The following is a 14118-nucleotide window of genomic DNA, read 5'->3' as shown; positions in this document are numbered from 1 at the left end:
GCGAGATCGACCGACAACTTAAACCGGAAACCAAAGTACTCAACAGCCGCAATTGTCTCTCCTAGTCGTACAATACATTGCAGAGCTATTACCTATCTAGAATGCAACGCTCTTGGTGACCTGAATCCATTCCTGAATCGCTTGGTTCAGTTTGGTTTCTTTCTTTCGGTAAGTCGCTTCGGCGTCCTCTCCAAGAAGGATTGTACCAGGCCATTCTTTACCTTTCGCAACACCCTCACCCCTGACAATATCGACCACAACTTCCATCGCCTTAACAGGGTCTCCTGGTTCGTTCCCAGGTATTTTTGCAATTTGCGACATGACGGACTTCCTCACGTCGTCGTAATCGGGGATAGGATTCGCTTCATTGAATGGGATGGAATACATCTTCTCCGTCCGGAAAGCTCCCGGTACGACAAGCAGCACTTTGACGTTGAAAGATGCCAGTTCCACCGACAGTGCTTCAGTCACGGCTGCGCAAGTACATCAACCTAAGAGAAGCAATTCAAGGAAGATATGCTTACCATGAATCGCTGCTTTCGAGGCAGCGTAGGGCCCTGTAAATCTGCTTTAGAAAAGGGCAGTTTCAATTGAAGGGGACGTGACGGGAAAGCTACCAAGACCCTATATGCTCTGTACTGAATTAATGATGGATTACAGATAGAGCGACCGACTCACGCTGAGCATATCTGCTCTCCATACAGATCGACTCCCGACGACGATCACTGTGCCATCTTTCTTTTCCCTCATGTAGGGAAGAACGGCATTTGTGACGTCCATTACTCCAAAAACGTTTGTGTCAAACTGGCGGCGAAATAGATCGGATCTATAACAGACAAATAATGAGACAAGAAGATTTCCCGTACCGAGATTGCAGCTTTATGAACGGGGTACTCACGTAGCTTCCTCAACGAAACTCAGGTAGCCATTCCCAGCATTGTTAACTAGGACATCGATTCTACCCCAAAGTATCAAGGCTTTGTCAACGATGGTCTTTATTACGTCGAATCCAGCGGTTATGTCTAATTGTAAAAGCCGTAAATTTTCACGTTCTTCACGACCGTAGAGGTCTTGTAGTTTTTCAAAGTCGCGTGCAGTAGCAATTACTAGATCACCTCGAGCTAGAGCAGATAATACCAGACGGTATCCAAAGCCGGATGACGTCCCTGGGAAACGTTCGGGTTATTTCGAGTGTATGTAGGTGAAATTGATAGCGCACCTGTGATGAACCAGACAAGCTGGCGGCGCGGTAACGTTGACTGATCCATGGCGGGAGAAAGCTTGAGGTCAACGGTTGAGGACTGTCGTATGGTGCTTCAAGGCAAAGATCGCAGTACTTGATAGAGATAAAGTCTGTCTGATAAAGTCCATGCAGACTCGGGGTACCCGTACTGGGAAGGGAGATCCTTGTGCCGTGACCCTGATGCACTCGTTGAGCCGGTGATAAGTAGAGAAAATACCCGCATTCTCTTACAAATGTCGGATTCACCTTGTTCTTCAGCATAACCCGCACAGGGATCTGCAAGGTCGACTGGGCAGAATCATTCTATGTCAAGAGTCGGGATTGACAGGAAAGGCAACTAAAAGGCATTAGTAAATGGGTCGTCCAAAAAGGGTATGGTATGGTGCGTCACGCACGAGGTGGATTTTTTTTATTACTGTACCAAAAACTAATACGGTCCGGATTTAAATTCAGACGCAACACGTGCTCGGCATGTGCCGAAACTCCGACTCCCCAGGATGCTGTCAATACGCTTTTTTTTTCAGACAGCCTGCGTCAAACCTCTTTCATCCCCTCCACAGACGTGCGGATTCTCCAAATGTCATCCGAGATACCCTTTACGCCTTCTGGAAACATAACTGCTCCAACTCCTCAAAACACTCCTCTCCAGAATGCCCCCATAGCGGCAGGTCTTTCACGACCCACCGTGCCAGATATCACCGAAGATAATGAGGAAGAAGGCGAGCAGGAAGTTTCCAAAGAGCAAGCTGCGTTGCTTGGTATGGTTCAAGGACGTCTTGCCAGCCTCATCGGAAAGAGTTCTGGTTATATCGAGAGCTTGCCAGTCGAGGTTAAACGTAGTATCGAAGCGTTGAAGGGTGTTCAGGTTAAGCAAAATAAGCTTCACGACCAATACAAGCGTGAATGTCTTGCTCTTGAGCAAAAGGTGCGAGATCGATGTACATCGACCAACGCCATTGTTTTGATTTTTTCTCTTCATGGTAGTATCTTCAACTTGCACAACCTTTATATCAACGGCGCCATGCGATCATCTCTGGTACGGCGGAACCGACCGCAGAAGAAATCGAAGAGGGAGAGAAACAGTCACTTGAAGACGACAAGGATTACACGCCTATCCCCCAAGATATTACTGGACCTCATGAAATCCCCGAATTCTGGCTGACCGCTCTGCGGAATCATGTCGGGATTTCGGATCTCATTACGGATCGTGATGCTGATGCTCTTAAATATTTGAAGGATGTGCGACTCTCATACCTTGAAGAGGGCAAACCAGCTTTCAAAATTTCCTTCTTTTTCTCCCCGAACGAATATTTTGAAAACGAGGCGCTGGAGAAGACTTATACCTTTCAAGACGAACTAGGTTACACTGGAGATTTCATTTACGACCGTGCTATCGGTACAGAAATCAAGTGGAAGGACGATAAGGATCTTACGAAAGAGTTTGAAATCAAAAAGCAACGGAACAAAAGTAAGGAACAAAACTTTCATTATTCATTATCTGAGGTTTACGCCGGATTGTTAGATACGAACCGAACGCGGCTGGTGCGTAAGGCGCGCCCCACGGAATCATTCTTCAACTTTTTCAGCCCTCCTGTGCCACCTGCTGAGGATGCGGTGGAAGAAGGAGAGCTTGATGAAGAGGAACTCGAGGACATTGAAGACAAGCTGGAGCTCGATTATCAGATTGGCGAGGACTTGAGGGAGAAGGCAAGGCACCTCGTGTTATATCTAAAATACTTACTTACATCAACTCTCACAGGTTATTCCTAAAGCCATCGACTACTTCACTGGCAAAGCTATAGAATATGAAATCATTGACGATGATGAGGAACAAGATTTTGAGGATGTAGATGATGATGACGATGACGGTCAATTCGATGATGTATGAATTAACCGTTGTAACCTTACACTTCTAACATCCTCTTCTCCAGGACTCTGACGAAGACTCCCCCCCAAGGCGTCGTGGTCCTCCTAAAGGTCGGGGTGGTGCACCTGCCGGCAGTGGTAATGTGAATCCAGAGGAGTGCAAGCAACAGTAGTCCCCCATCATGTATTCCGTTACCCTACATTTTTTTTGCTTGGGCCTACTTATATTCTCACTCGTGTTTTATGACATACTGCATCTGGTCAAGTTCGGCCTCGGACGCTGCTAACCATGGGGCCACCACGCCTGCTGACACAAAGAACGCACTAAATGGAGCGAGACTTACTCCTTGATGTAAAACTGTCCAAAACACAAAAGACATTGATGTCCATATCACATCCCACCCGAGAGAGGCTTGTGCGGGATGTGAATGTAGGACAGTGGCAGCGGATTTGAAGAATGGGATAAAGCCATGGAGTGGAGACGAGTCCGACGTAGATCGGATTGCTGCCAGCGTCGTCTTTACGCGCAACACGAGAATGAAGGAAAATAGAACGATGTGGAGGGATCTGTAAGGGACCGAAAGTCGAATCGAGTACTCCCCACCATGGTTTGCGAACATCAAGGGCACTAGAAGGAGTATGTGCATCAGGAGTAGATTGGGTAGAAAGCTATCGGCGTTGGTGAATGGCGAATTGGCGACTGTTATGAGTGACAGCAACACACTGATCGACAGGACGGGTGGTGCATAGAAAGACGCTGACTTTGTTGTTCGAGATTGCCATCCAGAGAGGATGATGGCCAGATAAAAGAGATTAGACCCGACCGAGATAGCGACCAATTGACCCAAGAGCATATATGCCCATAAGTGCTTGATTTTGTATCTTTGTCCTGCTTAAATTTGTCACTACTTTTCACTTTTGCCCAACGAACGTACCTTGAATGAAAAGGAAGACAGTCCAAGGACCTGCGGTATACGTGCATATCTGCTCACTCCACCACCAATTCACAGCACCAGAACATGCTTTTGACCAGGCCTCCTCGAACAGAGAGGTATCCACCAGCCAGACTGCGATTCTCTTCAATAACGAACGCGCTGGGTCTCCTTCAACCCGTGATTCGTATTCCATATAACTGGTCTGCAACGCGTAACTTTCTTAACCGGGATATTGACCACACGTCAAGCTCGACATCCTCACCGTGAACACTCCTAACATGTCTGGAAGAAATTTTCAATCAATGTTGACAAGAAGAGTAACAGAACATCTCACAGTACCAAGTATGTGCAAAAGAGCATGCGGTCAAAAACAAGAACAAGTAGGAAAATCTTGAGCTGTTGAGACGGGACCAAGGCAGGCTTTGAAGGATGAGAACGAAAAGGGCTACAATGAGCAGAATATAAGAGACTAGAATGCACAACACGACGACCTCCTGCTTGTCTAGCATATCGGGTTGGACGCTGCTACTAGTTGGGACTAGGGCTGTTCAATTCTAAATTTTCAAACGTTGCAAACCATGTAATTCAAACTCCGCCCCATCGTCGGTTCGATCGGGCACCCCGGCCTGTAAGCGCCCAGTCTTTTTCTGCCCGCATCGTCCCCGCCGTCTCGTTCGACGTCCAGCCTCACGGTGCAGCTGTCACTCGTAAGGACCAAAATTCGGTATGCCTATTTTATCATATGTTCTCTATGATTTCTGAACTTTTCCCCCATTCAATTTCCCTCTAGCTTCATCAACACCTGTTCCTTTATATCCAACTTCTTTTTCTGCCATCTCATGCCAACTGCGACCATAACTCAACACGTGAATGCTATTCTCACGGATGCACAACATCTTCTTGGGGCGGCCGATATCCTTGAAGAGGAATCTGACTCAGAGGAAGATGTGGAGGACTTGGAGGACAACGAAGAAGTGGCAGTTTTGTGACGGGCACTTGGTGCAAGATGGTTGGAGATGGCATGTACACTTTGTGGTGATGGTAGAAGGGGTCCATATTTCCAGTTTCCGAAGTAAAAAGACTTTCTTGAGTGCTTGCTGCAACTTCCTGACCGCCAGTTCCGCTCTGTTTTCCGGTATCGTACTAGTTATACTTTTTTCTTACCTCACTTTGATTTTTGATTACAGAGTCAGCCATGATATGTTCGACACTCTTGTCAAGCTTCTCGCTCCGAACCCATTGTTCCAGTCAAAGGGCCGAAAACCTCAGCGCCATCTCAAGCACCAACTTGGCACATTCCTAATATGTTACGGTCAACTGGCTTCACCAATACAAGATACTGCACTGAAGGTCGCAATCGGTGCAGGCACCGTTGTTTTATACTGCAGGCGTGTAACACGAGCAATCAGAGAGTTACGTTCGAAGTTCGGTGGTTGGGTTGAGTGAGGAGGAGGTTTATTAGCTGCCACTGCTGCAAGTAGATCAAGTGGATTCTTCTAGCTGTCAATTAGTCTTATTTATATCACATTATAAAACGGGGAATACTATAGTGATATAGAGACTTAAAGACTTATAGATTATGTTTTCTAAGGAGCGCAATTGGGGACCAGCCAGAACGATGGACGAGGGGGTGAAAATGGAGGCACCTGATTGGACGGGCGGAGTTTGAATTGCAACCTTTGAAAATTTAGAATTGAACAGCCCTACTGTGACAGGGATGGGACAGGAGGGGGGCATATACCCTGGACTGTCCTATCCGGGATGTACCAAAAAGGGGTCTCATTTTGGCCGACACTCCGATCCTAATGTACATAAAATCACCCAAATTGAGCACCACCTACGATCCCTGGTGTGCGTAAGTGGCCTCGTCGGTAGCCAGGTCCGATCCGTATGTACATAATAATGGGTCGCTAGTGTTGTCCTGGCTGAGGGTAAGTACCGGACCGTTTTAATTTTTTCTACTATGTTGTATACCCAAAAAATTTGTAAAATAATCAGTGGTGTAGGTGTGAGGCTGTATCAGTAATGGTACATAAAAATGGTCCAAACTTCCCACCCAAATCCAAATGTACCAAAAATTTGCCCAAATTGACCCAAAAATATGTACCAAAAATGGCCCCCTCCTGATGGGACAGGATGGGACAGAAAGTGACGAAGCGTGTCACAGCCAGCTTGGTTTGCAGTGTCTTCTATAAACTATAACTTCGATGCTACACACCACTATGACATACTTCAAAGTGTATCTTGCTATCCACAGCCCGGGAGTTAGGGGAAAGAACACTTCGTATGGAAGGAACACAGTAAAAATGACTTGAAAACCCGGGTCACGCGTCCATTACTTTTCCATTCCCACGAGCACTTGGTCCAATTGATCACGACGACACTGACCTCAGTACAAGTATAACTGTATGGGCAGATTTCCTCTCTGAACGACATAGCTTTCACGACGCTTCACCAGTCATGCCGATATCTTCTTTCACCTCAACGAAATCTACACCGTCGTCTGGGCCTTCAAAAGCCGATATGAGTATGTCGACAACCGTCTATTGGCTCGATTCATGTGTTTCACATCGTTTTGATGTTGCAGAACCTCTGTACCAAGTAAAACTCTTGTCAGCACTTCGCAGTGGTGTGTGTCTGTTTAATCATACTTGGGCAAATATTTACGTAGGGGCGCCTTTCCAGGGGACCCTTCCCTTATACACCCATTCTTGAACGAGATCAGCAGGGATAAACGTAAATCGACCGATGGAGATCTTGACACTGGCGCTGCAGCGTTGCATTTGGCCATAAGATGTGGTTCTGGTAAGTTATAGGCTTCAGCCGATTGTTAACTGCAACTCACACATTCAGTGGAAACGATACGGTTACTTTTATCTCATCGTGCAATATCGCCTAATGGTATTCACCCTACGTCATCTGGAACGACGGCACTACACCTTGCTGCTTCTCTCGGCAGAGTCGATGTTGTCAACCTGCTATTAGAACAAGATGGGATCAATGACGCTCTCCAAGATGATCATGGTCGTACTTGCAGGGAAGTGGCGAAAGAAAAGGGGGTAATACGTGCTATCGACGGTAAGGTTGATGCGGTGTTATCAGTGCCTGGTCACGAATCCTTTTTGTTCTAGATTCACGCGAATTTCTCAATGCATCTTATCGCTCGTTACTTCATAGCTACATTATGTCGCCGCCATCTTCCCAGCCCTCCCCAACCTTGCTAGGTCTCCTTGAGTCTTCACGGGTTCGATTCGTCGATTTATCTTATCTCGACGACGATTCCGGGACTTCCTTATTGCATGAGGCGGCTAAACGAAAGGATTTACGTCTCATCGAGCTTGCTGTTCGAGCGGGGGCAGACGTTTTTATCAGGGACAGACGTGGTAAAGTCGCATACGAGGGAGCCGGAAAAGATGATAGGGTCAGGGTTTTCTTGCGCCAATGTGAGTGCGATGTCGATGTCTGTGAAGAGCTGTTAGACTAACAAACACCAAGTCGCCAATCACGACGCCACCCTCATTGAGACAACCTTCGCAGAGCCACTAATGCTCAAGGGATATCTCAACAAGTACACCAATGTCGCCAAAGGCTACAATACACGCTGGTTCGTTCTTCGCGATGGCGTACTTTCGTATTATCGCCATCAGGAGGACGAGACGATTGCGAGTCGCGGTTCAATCTCCATGAGATCGGCTCTCCTGAAGATTCCTTCCGGACGTTCAGACAAAATTCATTTCGAGGTTCACTCAACGCCTAGCAAAGGTCATACTTCGATACAGAAATGGTACTTGAAGGCAAATCATCCTGTCGAGGCCGCGAGGTGGGCACAAGCGATCGGGAAAAGCATTGAATGGTACAAGAGGGAAGGAAACAGTTCTGGACCGAGTGGCACAGAAGGAGATGTTGAACGCAACACCCGCAGTGGAGTACAATGCGCCGTTTCCAAGGTACCCTCCAATGCCAGTAAACGGTCGAGTCAAGAAAGTGAACGGCCCCACGGCCATAGCCATACCCCCTCACCTTCCATTGGCGCCGACTCTTTACTGAGCTTCACTGGTGTAAGGTCTAAAGTTTCTGCTCCTTCGATAGAATCCATGGGACGCAGCTTGAGCGGTCGGAGCCTCAAGAAAACTATCAGCAAAGACCGCAGTGCTCCCCGGGACTCACACTTGGAAGGTTTTGCCGGATCTCATCTGCTGGACTCACGGGACACCGATTGCGGTGTCGTAACGGATGCCGAAAGTGGGGCATTTGTCAATGATGACTTAGAATCAGTCGACGACGGCACCTCTTCCGAGAGGAGCGCAGAAGCTCTTCCTCACGAGGGGAGTTTTGAACTTCATGGAAATGCCATAGCCGCGCAGATTGAACTGACTGAGCAATTACTTTACCATGTCGGTACCGAAAACGCTCAAGGCAAGGAGTTAGATGCGTTCAAGGAGTCGCACACCTTAGTACAAGGAATGATTAGTGAGTATATGCAGATGACGAAAGAAAGGGAGAACTGGTACAGGCATAAATTGGATGCAGAGAGACAACGCCAGAAGGTATGGGAAGAGAGTCTGGCTACTGTTGTCCAGGAAGGTGAAATTCTAGAAAACGAGCTTAGAATGCGGAGTAGGAGACGGGGAAGTAGGTTCTTCGACACTGGCTTCGGCTCCGTGGATGGGGTGAACACCTTGAAGGGTAGAAAAATGTCGTACTTCGCGGGCAAACTCGGTGAAGACCGCGATCCAAGCTTCTTTAGAGGCTCTGTCTCGCGAGGTTCTCTACTCAAGACCCCAGTACAATCTCCCGGCATAGTAGGTCTTCCGGAAGTACCTACTCCACAAACTACGCAAATAGGCACCGCGGGCACTGAGGACGTGTTCACTTCTACCTCCCCTGAGGCAGGCATGGATGATACCGATGATGAAGATGAATTTTTCGACGCTATAGAGGCAAATGCGCTACCGAATTTGGTGGTTCCGGAAGAGTTGAGGAGCCCCACACATTCTGTCGAAGAATCTGTCATCTCAGAAGAGCTTACGATGTCCCTTGTCGGGTATCAAAATTTACGGGCGAGGTTGGAGATCATAGCCGAGCGACCACCCACTAGCCTGTGGTCGGTGCTCAAGCATAGCATCGGGAAAGATTTGACAAAGATTAGTTTTCCTGTATTCTTCAACGAACCCACCAGTATGCTTCAGCGCATGGTATGTTACTCCTCCCGCTCACTTCTACCTACATTATCGTTGTTTACCTTTTCTATTATTTCCTACTCAGGCTGAAGATATGGAGTTCTCTGAATGCTGTGAGTCTCAGACGATAGCTATCTATGCTTTGACACTAACTGACATCATTTAGTGGACGCCGCCGCACATCATAAGGATCCCCATCGTCGCATAGCGTTTGTAGCGGCTTTTGCAATGTCAAATTACTCTTCTACGATTGGACGCATCGCTAAACCTTTCAACCCTATGCTGGTGAGTTATTAACGACAGTGTTATATAGGCTCACCCCATTTCCCTCGGTTAGGGTGAAACGTTCGAATATGTACGTCTCGACAAAAACTATCGTTACTTTTCCGAGCAAGTTAGCCATCACCCGCCCATCTCTGCTTGCTGGGCAGAAGCACCTAGCTGGAACTATTACGGTGAGGTGAGCGTCTTCCGCTTGTGTCCTTACGTTCCATTCAACACCGTGTCTTTTCATTAGATCGATGCACAAAACAAATTCATGGGGAAGTCGTTTGAGATCCGTCCGACAGGCGTCGCGCATGCAGAGTTGTTACTTCCCCAGGACTGGGCACCTGGGCATCCTGAAGCTCCGAGGATCAGTGAATACGGTAGGAGGGAAGGCAAGGTGGTTGAACACTACACATGGAAGAAAGTGACGTCAGCCGTTTCCGGTTTCATCCTTGGTTCACCCACCATAGATCATTATGGTGACATGATTGTGAGTAGAATCCTTGCAGCAGAATACGAGTCATAACTAAGCAAACCTAGATCACCAATCATCGCACCAAAGACACTTGCATTCTAACATTCAAACCACGAGGATGGCGAGGCAAAGACGCCTACGAAATCAGTGGGCGCGTTATGGACTCCAAGGGAAATACTGTCCTCGAAATAGCGGGGAGATGGAATTCACAACTCATCGTTCGAGATGCCGGAACGTGGTCTGGAGACCTCAATCCTGATATGCCGGTCAGCGATAACAGTGGACTCGCATCACCTTCATCGTCTCCTGAATACTTCCTTCTCTGGAGAAATTCAGAGAAACCTGTTGGATCACCGTTTAACCTTACGCCATTCGCTTTGACTCTCAATGACTGTCCCAAGGAAACATTGAAGCCTTATTTGTGTCCGACGGATTGTCGCTTACGTCCTGATCAACGCGCATTTGAGCTTGGATATTATGAACCGGCGAACACATTAAAGCAGGAGCAAGAGGAAATGCAACGTGCAACTCGACGAGCAAGAGAGAAAGGCGAGATTCCACCCCATAAACCTAGATGGTTCAGGGCTGAGACAGACAGTGACAGTGGAGAACGTGTATGGGTCCCAGCCCGAGTTGATGGTAATCTCGAGTACTGGCAAGAACGTCAGAGCGTTTGGAGGGAGAAACAAAGTGGCTCCAAGGAAGCTAAGTGGAAGGCCGTCGACCCTATATTCATTAATGAACCCGACTTTCTGCGATGAATCATACACCATTGTAATCATACATTTTTGGATCAATTCTAATACATGGAAGATGTGCAAAGGGCTGTAAAAGGTTCAGACTCATCTTCATATTGCATATCATTACCGGCTCTCACTTACCGTTATGCCAAGACTAGCTGAAGAATAAGGCATTTACTATGATTTAGGAAGGTCCAGAACAGGAAGGACACCAGAGTGAGAGATAGATAACCCGTAACGTGTTTTGACTTTGCCGTAAAAAGCGATCACGTGGGCCACTTCGTTATTAACTTAGTTCAGATCTTGTCTTGTTCATTCCTACTTAGTTCTTTCCACCCTGCATGAGTCTGTTCAGTGTCTGCTGTGCAGCCAAGAGCTACTGTAGAGCCCAGCAGCGACAGATGCTAAAGCAGTTTTACTCGTCAACAGCAGTATGGAACGAAGGTCTAACAGCCAGGCGTGAGTCTAACCTTTTTTCCTTCGTCTCCCCACGTCTTACCTTCACCTTGTAGGGCATAGGAAAAGTAACAAACTCTCCTCTCTACAACCCACACAATTTGTTCGCGAGGAAGTCCCTCACAATGACATGAAGGATGGACTACCTGAACAAGGCAGGGCTACTGGCTTTCGTCGCAGATCTGGACCCTCGAATAGGCGAGACTGGATGAGAAGGAGCGGGAGATGGGGAGATGAATTGGAAAACACCAATGCCGATTCTTCGCTCATACAACAAGTAAAGAGTAAAATTTCCGAGACCGGAGAGGTCTACAGTAACCGCAGCGCGGAAGCTCTGTCACGAAGCTCTCAAACATATAAAAAGTATGGTACGTTCGCTGTCATTTCGCAGCACGCATTTGTTGACCGTCCTCAGACAGCTCACAGACCAAGGACCTGAACTCGTCTTTAGAGGCTTCACCCAACAATGAGCCGTCTTCATCGCCAAATACCTATCTTCCCCCCATTAAAGCATTCTTCGAACCTCCTCCTGACCTCGCCGGCCGCCAAACAGCTTCCGTGAAGCTCGAACACAAGACTATCCCAGAAACGAGCGTATATACTAAATTCACTTCTCCTCCACTTTTGCAAGGTCTACACTCTTGCCTCCTTGATCTCATTGGACCTCATGCCACCCCTACCCAAATTCAAGCGCTCAGCATGAAGCAAATTTTGCCCCATTCTGACCGTTCCTCGCTAAAATACCCTGGCTCCGAACCTCAGTGGAAACAATGGCTTCTAGCTTCTGAGACGGGATCAGGGAAATCCATCGCCTATCTCTTGCCTCTTCTGCAGTCACTTAAGTTGACCGAGCTGAATGCGTCTTCCTCCCGTACTCGAGCCAATGATAAGAAAGAAGTCAACCCTCGTGCCCTCATACTCGCTCCAACACATGAACTAGCACGTCAGTTATCTATGTTTGCAAAAGCCTTACAGCACGAAATCAAAATGCGCATTATGTGTGCCAGCCGCGCCAACACAGCGTCGTCCGGGCAAGAGAAATTTTCACGAAGTCATGCTCGCGAAAGGGGACTCAGAGCCAGCGAAATGTCCTCTATGGATCTTTCTGGATCAGATTCGGGCGAGTTCGAACTATCTCGCAATTATCATCCAGTGGACGTTTTGGTCGGTACTCCGATGAAGCTGCTGGAAATGGTCAGAGGCAGAGGATGGGAGAAAGATGAAGATGGACCCGGTCTTGCACCAGCTTCAGATGAAGTTGAGGACGAGAACAGGAAACTGAGAAGAGGTCGTGACAAGATTCCTGGAGTGTCCAACAAGGCTAAAAATGAGGGTTTCATAGGGCTCGAGCATATTGAATGGGTCATCGTAGATGAAGCCGACGTGTTATTCGGCGAGTATCATATATTTTCCTCAGTTAAACGAGTCTCATCGAAGCGTCCCTCCAGACCCCGATTTTCAAGAAACCACACGCATGCTCCTCTCCGATATATCTGTCGCCAGGAGTTCCTCTTCCTCTTTTAACAACATATCTTCATCAGATTGCTCAGCATCCACAACTCATCCATTCAACCTCATCTTTACGAGTGCTACCATCCCCACCTCCCTTCACAACTACATCGCTCAGAACCACCCTGACATGCAACGTCTCGTTTCTCCAGGGGTGCATAAATTACCGAAGGACCTCAAGGTGGAGTATGTGGACTGGACCGGTGGAAATCGGATGGCTGACATTGAGAAACGGATTCGCCAAGTTTGGGCCGAAGATTCTTCAACCATCCCAAAAGGCAACCTATCACAGGTTCTCATATTTTGCAACAAGTCAAACAAAGTCCAAGTTCTTGGAGAGTACTTGGAATCTAAAAAAATTAAGACTGTCTCCGTAACGAGCACGAGTGGAACCAGGGCTAGAGGGTCAAATAGGCATCTTAGCGGGTTCTTGAAGACATTGCCGGGGAAAGGGCCTGAAGTAGAGCAAATAGAAAAGAGAGAAATCATTTGGGACAACGAAGAGGCGGATCAGCATCAAACCGCGAGCTCTACTTCCTCCGGTCCCGCAGTATCTGGACCTCGAGTACTCAAACCGACAACTACCTCCGTTGGCTATCCTCCTATGCCTTTGTCACAATTTAAAGAGCAGACTCCCCGAGTCATGATAACAACTTCTCTTCTTTCTCGCGGCCTTGACTTCTCCCCGACCATCAAGCACGTTTTTATCGTAGACGAGCCCAGGAATGTTCTGGATTTCCTCCACCGAGCAGGAAGGAGCGGGAGAGCGGGACATAAAGGCAGAGTGGTTGTATTTGGCAAGTTTCCGGATTCCGGCAGGGGTGCTGGAAGGAGTCGGGAAGTGAAGAAACGAGTTGGGGAACTGATTTCTCGTCGGAGGTAGGACAGATTCGATAGATCTATGAACCCATAGTCGTCGTTAACCAGTATTCTTATATGCTCTCAACCGTGTAGACCTACCGCACCTTAGAAGTCACACCTCACTTACCGACTACAACTGTTACGGGACCCGTCCACGTTCGTTTGACACAAGTTGTTCAGCTAGTCAACTATGAATCGACGCCGAATTTTCGTCTCCTGGATACAATCATTCAAACAAAACGCATAAGCTGGTAGATGTATACGCGTTCTTTCGGTCAGTCCTTGTGATTGAAGTCTGGACGTCGTTGTATGTGCCTTGGCAACAACAACAGAAACATCATGGTTGTGCATCAAAGTTGTCGTTGCACAATAATTCCAATGTACAGGATGTCAGTATGGCAATTCAATCCAGCGTTTCCGGACAGCCCTGTCCCAATAGATGTCAGGTTACTCCAGAAACCATCATTTCAGTGATAGTTTGCGTGAAGCCTCTACACACTTGACATTGTGCCAAGATTCCATGGAGGTTTGGATTCAATGGCGAAAATCGCCAAGTGACCTCGAGGGTCATGGTATAAAGAGGTCC

General features: G+C 47.6%; 5 protein-coding genes across 8 annotated transcripts; 3 read left to right on the top strand and 2 right to left on the bottom strand.

The window, feature by feature from the left end:
* Nucleotides 1-45: 45 nt before the first annotated feature.
* E1B28_006058 (uncharacterized protein) lies at nt 46-1599 on the bottom strand. Its single transcript, XM_043150669.1, has 7 exons — nt 1475-1599; nt 1220-1420; nt 899-1166; nt 679-826; nt 618-624; nt 525-557; nt 46-473 (listed from the first exon to the last, which is right to left on the bottom strand). The coding sequence occupies exons 2-7, from the start codon at nt 1266-1268 to the stop codon at nt 97-99; spliced, it is 882 nt and encodes a 293-aa protein (XP_043011759.1). The 5' UTR covers nt 1269-1420; nt 1475-1599; the 3' UTR covers nt 46-96.
* Nucleotides 1600-1775: 176 nt separating this feature from the next.
* Nucleotides 1776-3376, top strand: E1B28_006057 (uncharacterized protein). Its single transcript, XM_043150668.1, has 5 exons — nt 1776-2168; nt 2228-2711; nt 2766-2950; nt 3003-3125; nt 3175-3376. Exons 1-5 carry the CDS (start codon nt 1821-1823, stop codon nt 3280-3282), a joined length of 1248 nt encoding a protein of 415 aa, XP_043011758.1. The 5' UTR covers nt 1776-1820; the 3' UTR covers nt 3283-3376.
* On the bottom strand, nt 3340-4566 carry E1B28_006056 (uncharacterized protein; the record flags this gene model as incomplete). Of its 2 annotated transcripts, none has more annotated exons than XM_043150666.1 (4): nt 4379-4566; nt 4307-4326; nt 4045-4246; nt 3340-3998 (listed from the first exon to the last, which is right to left on the bottom strand). In XM_043150666.1, the coding sequence occupies exons 1-4, from the start codon at nt 4551-4553 to the stop codon at nt 3340-3342; spliced, it is 1056 nt and encodes a 351-aa protein (XP_043011756.1). In that variant the 5' UTR covers nt 4554-4566. The 2 variants fall into 2 exon arrangements, with proteins under 2 accessions (XP_043011756.1, XP_043011757.1); XM_043150667.1 differs by having other exon boundaries at nt 3340-3991.
* A 1816-nt stretch (nt 4567-6382) lies between these two features.
* On the top strand, nt 6383-10829 carry E1B28_006055 (uncharacterized protein). Its single transcript, XM_043150665.1, has 11 exons — nt 6383-6571; nt 6632-6673; nt 6730-6849; nt 6898-7122; nt 7176-7487; nt 7540-9239; nt 9310-9337; nt 9391-9509; nt 9562-9684; nt 9742-9981; nt 10032-10829. The coding sequence occupies exons 1-11, from the start codon at nt 6505-6507 to the stop codon at nt 10725-10727; spliced, it is 3672 nt and encodes a 1223-aa protein (XP_043011755.1). The 5' UTR covers nt 6383-6504; the 3' UTR covers nt 10728-10829.
* Nucleotides 10830-10984: 155 nt separating this feature from the next.
* Nucleotides 10985-14027, top strand: E1B28_006054 (uncharacterized protein). 3 transcript variants are annotated; one of them, XM_043150664.1, is made up of 5 exons: nt 10985-11165; nt 11219-11530; nt 11578-12555; nt 12611-13550; nt 13626-14027. In XM_043150664.1, exons 1-5 carry the CDS (start codon nt 11048-11050, stop codon nt 13639-13641), a joined length of 2364 nt encoding a protein of 787 aa, XP_043011754.1. In that variant the 5' UTR covers nt 10985-11047; the 3' UTR covers nt 13642-14027. The 3 variants fall into 3 exon arrangements, with proteins under 3 accessions (XP_043011754.1, XP_043011753.1, XP_043011752.1); XM_043150662.1 differs by having other exon boundaries at nt 11012-11165; nt 11219-11525; nt 13626-14025; XM_043150663.1 differs by having other exon boundaries at nt 12611-14027.
* Nucleotides 14028-14118: the final 91 nt, after the last annotated feature.

The sequence above is a fragment of the Marasmius oreades genome, chromosome 3, assembly GCF_018924745.1.
Source record: "Marasmius oreades isolate 03SP1 chromosome 3, whole genome shotgun sequence".
Classification (NCBI taxonomy): Eukaryota; Fungi; Basidiomycota; class Agaricomycetes; order Agaricales; family Marasmiaceae; genus Marasmius; species Marasmius oreades.
This window is presented reverse-complemented; position numbering and strand designations above follow the sequence as displayed.

Coding starts and splice junctions, on each gene's coding strand:
- E1B28_006057 (XM_043150668.1), top strand. CDS start 1,821: ATGTCATCCGAGATACCCTTTACGCCTTCTGGAAACATAACTGCTCCA. Junction 2,712..2,765: donor CAAAAAGCAACGGAACAAAA/GTAAGGAACAAA, acceptor CCGGATTGTTAG/ATACGAACCGAACGCGGCTG. Junction 3,126..3,174: donor ATGACGGTCAATTCGATGAT/GTATGAATTAAC, acceptor CCTCTTCTCCAG/GACTCTGACGAAGACTCCCC.
- E1B28_006058 (XM_043150669.1), bottom strand. CDS start 1,268: ATGGATCAGTCAACGTTACCGCGCCGCCAGCTTGTCTGGTTCATCACA. Junction 827..898: donor AGTTTCGTTGAGGAAGCTAC/GTGAGTACCCCG, acceptor TGTCTGTTATAG/ATCCGATCTATTTCGCCGCC. Junction 474..524: donor CTCGAAAGCAGCGATTCATG/GTAAGCATATCT, acceptor GTACTTGCGCAG/CCGTGACTGAAGCACTGTCG.
- E1B28_006054 (XM_043150664.1), top strand. CDS start 11,048: ATGAGTCTGTTCAGTGTCTGCTGTGCAGCCAAGAGCTACTGTAGAGCC. Junction 11,531..11,577: donor TCAAACATATAAAAAGTATG/GTACGTTCGCTG, acceptor GACCGTCCTCAG/ACAGCTCACAGACCAAGGAC. Junction 12,556..12,610: donor TGAAGCCGACGTGTTATTCG/GCGAGTATCATA, acceptor GCGTCCCTCCAG/ACCCCGATTTTCAAGAAACC.
- E1B28_006055 (XM_043150665.1), top strand. CDS start 6,505: ATGCCGATATCTTCTTTCACCTCAACGAAATCTACACCGTCGTCTGGG. Junction 9,338..9,390: donor TATGGAGTTCTCTGAATGCT/GTGAGTCTCAGA, acceptor GACATCATTTAG/TGGACGCCGCCGCACATCAT. Junction 9,982..10,031: donor ATCATTATGGTGACATGATT/GTGAGTAGAATC, acceptor AAGCAAACCTAG/ATCACCAATCATCGCACCAA.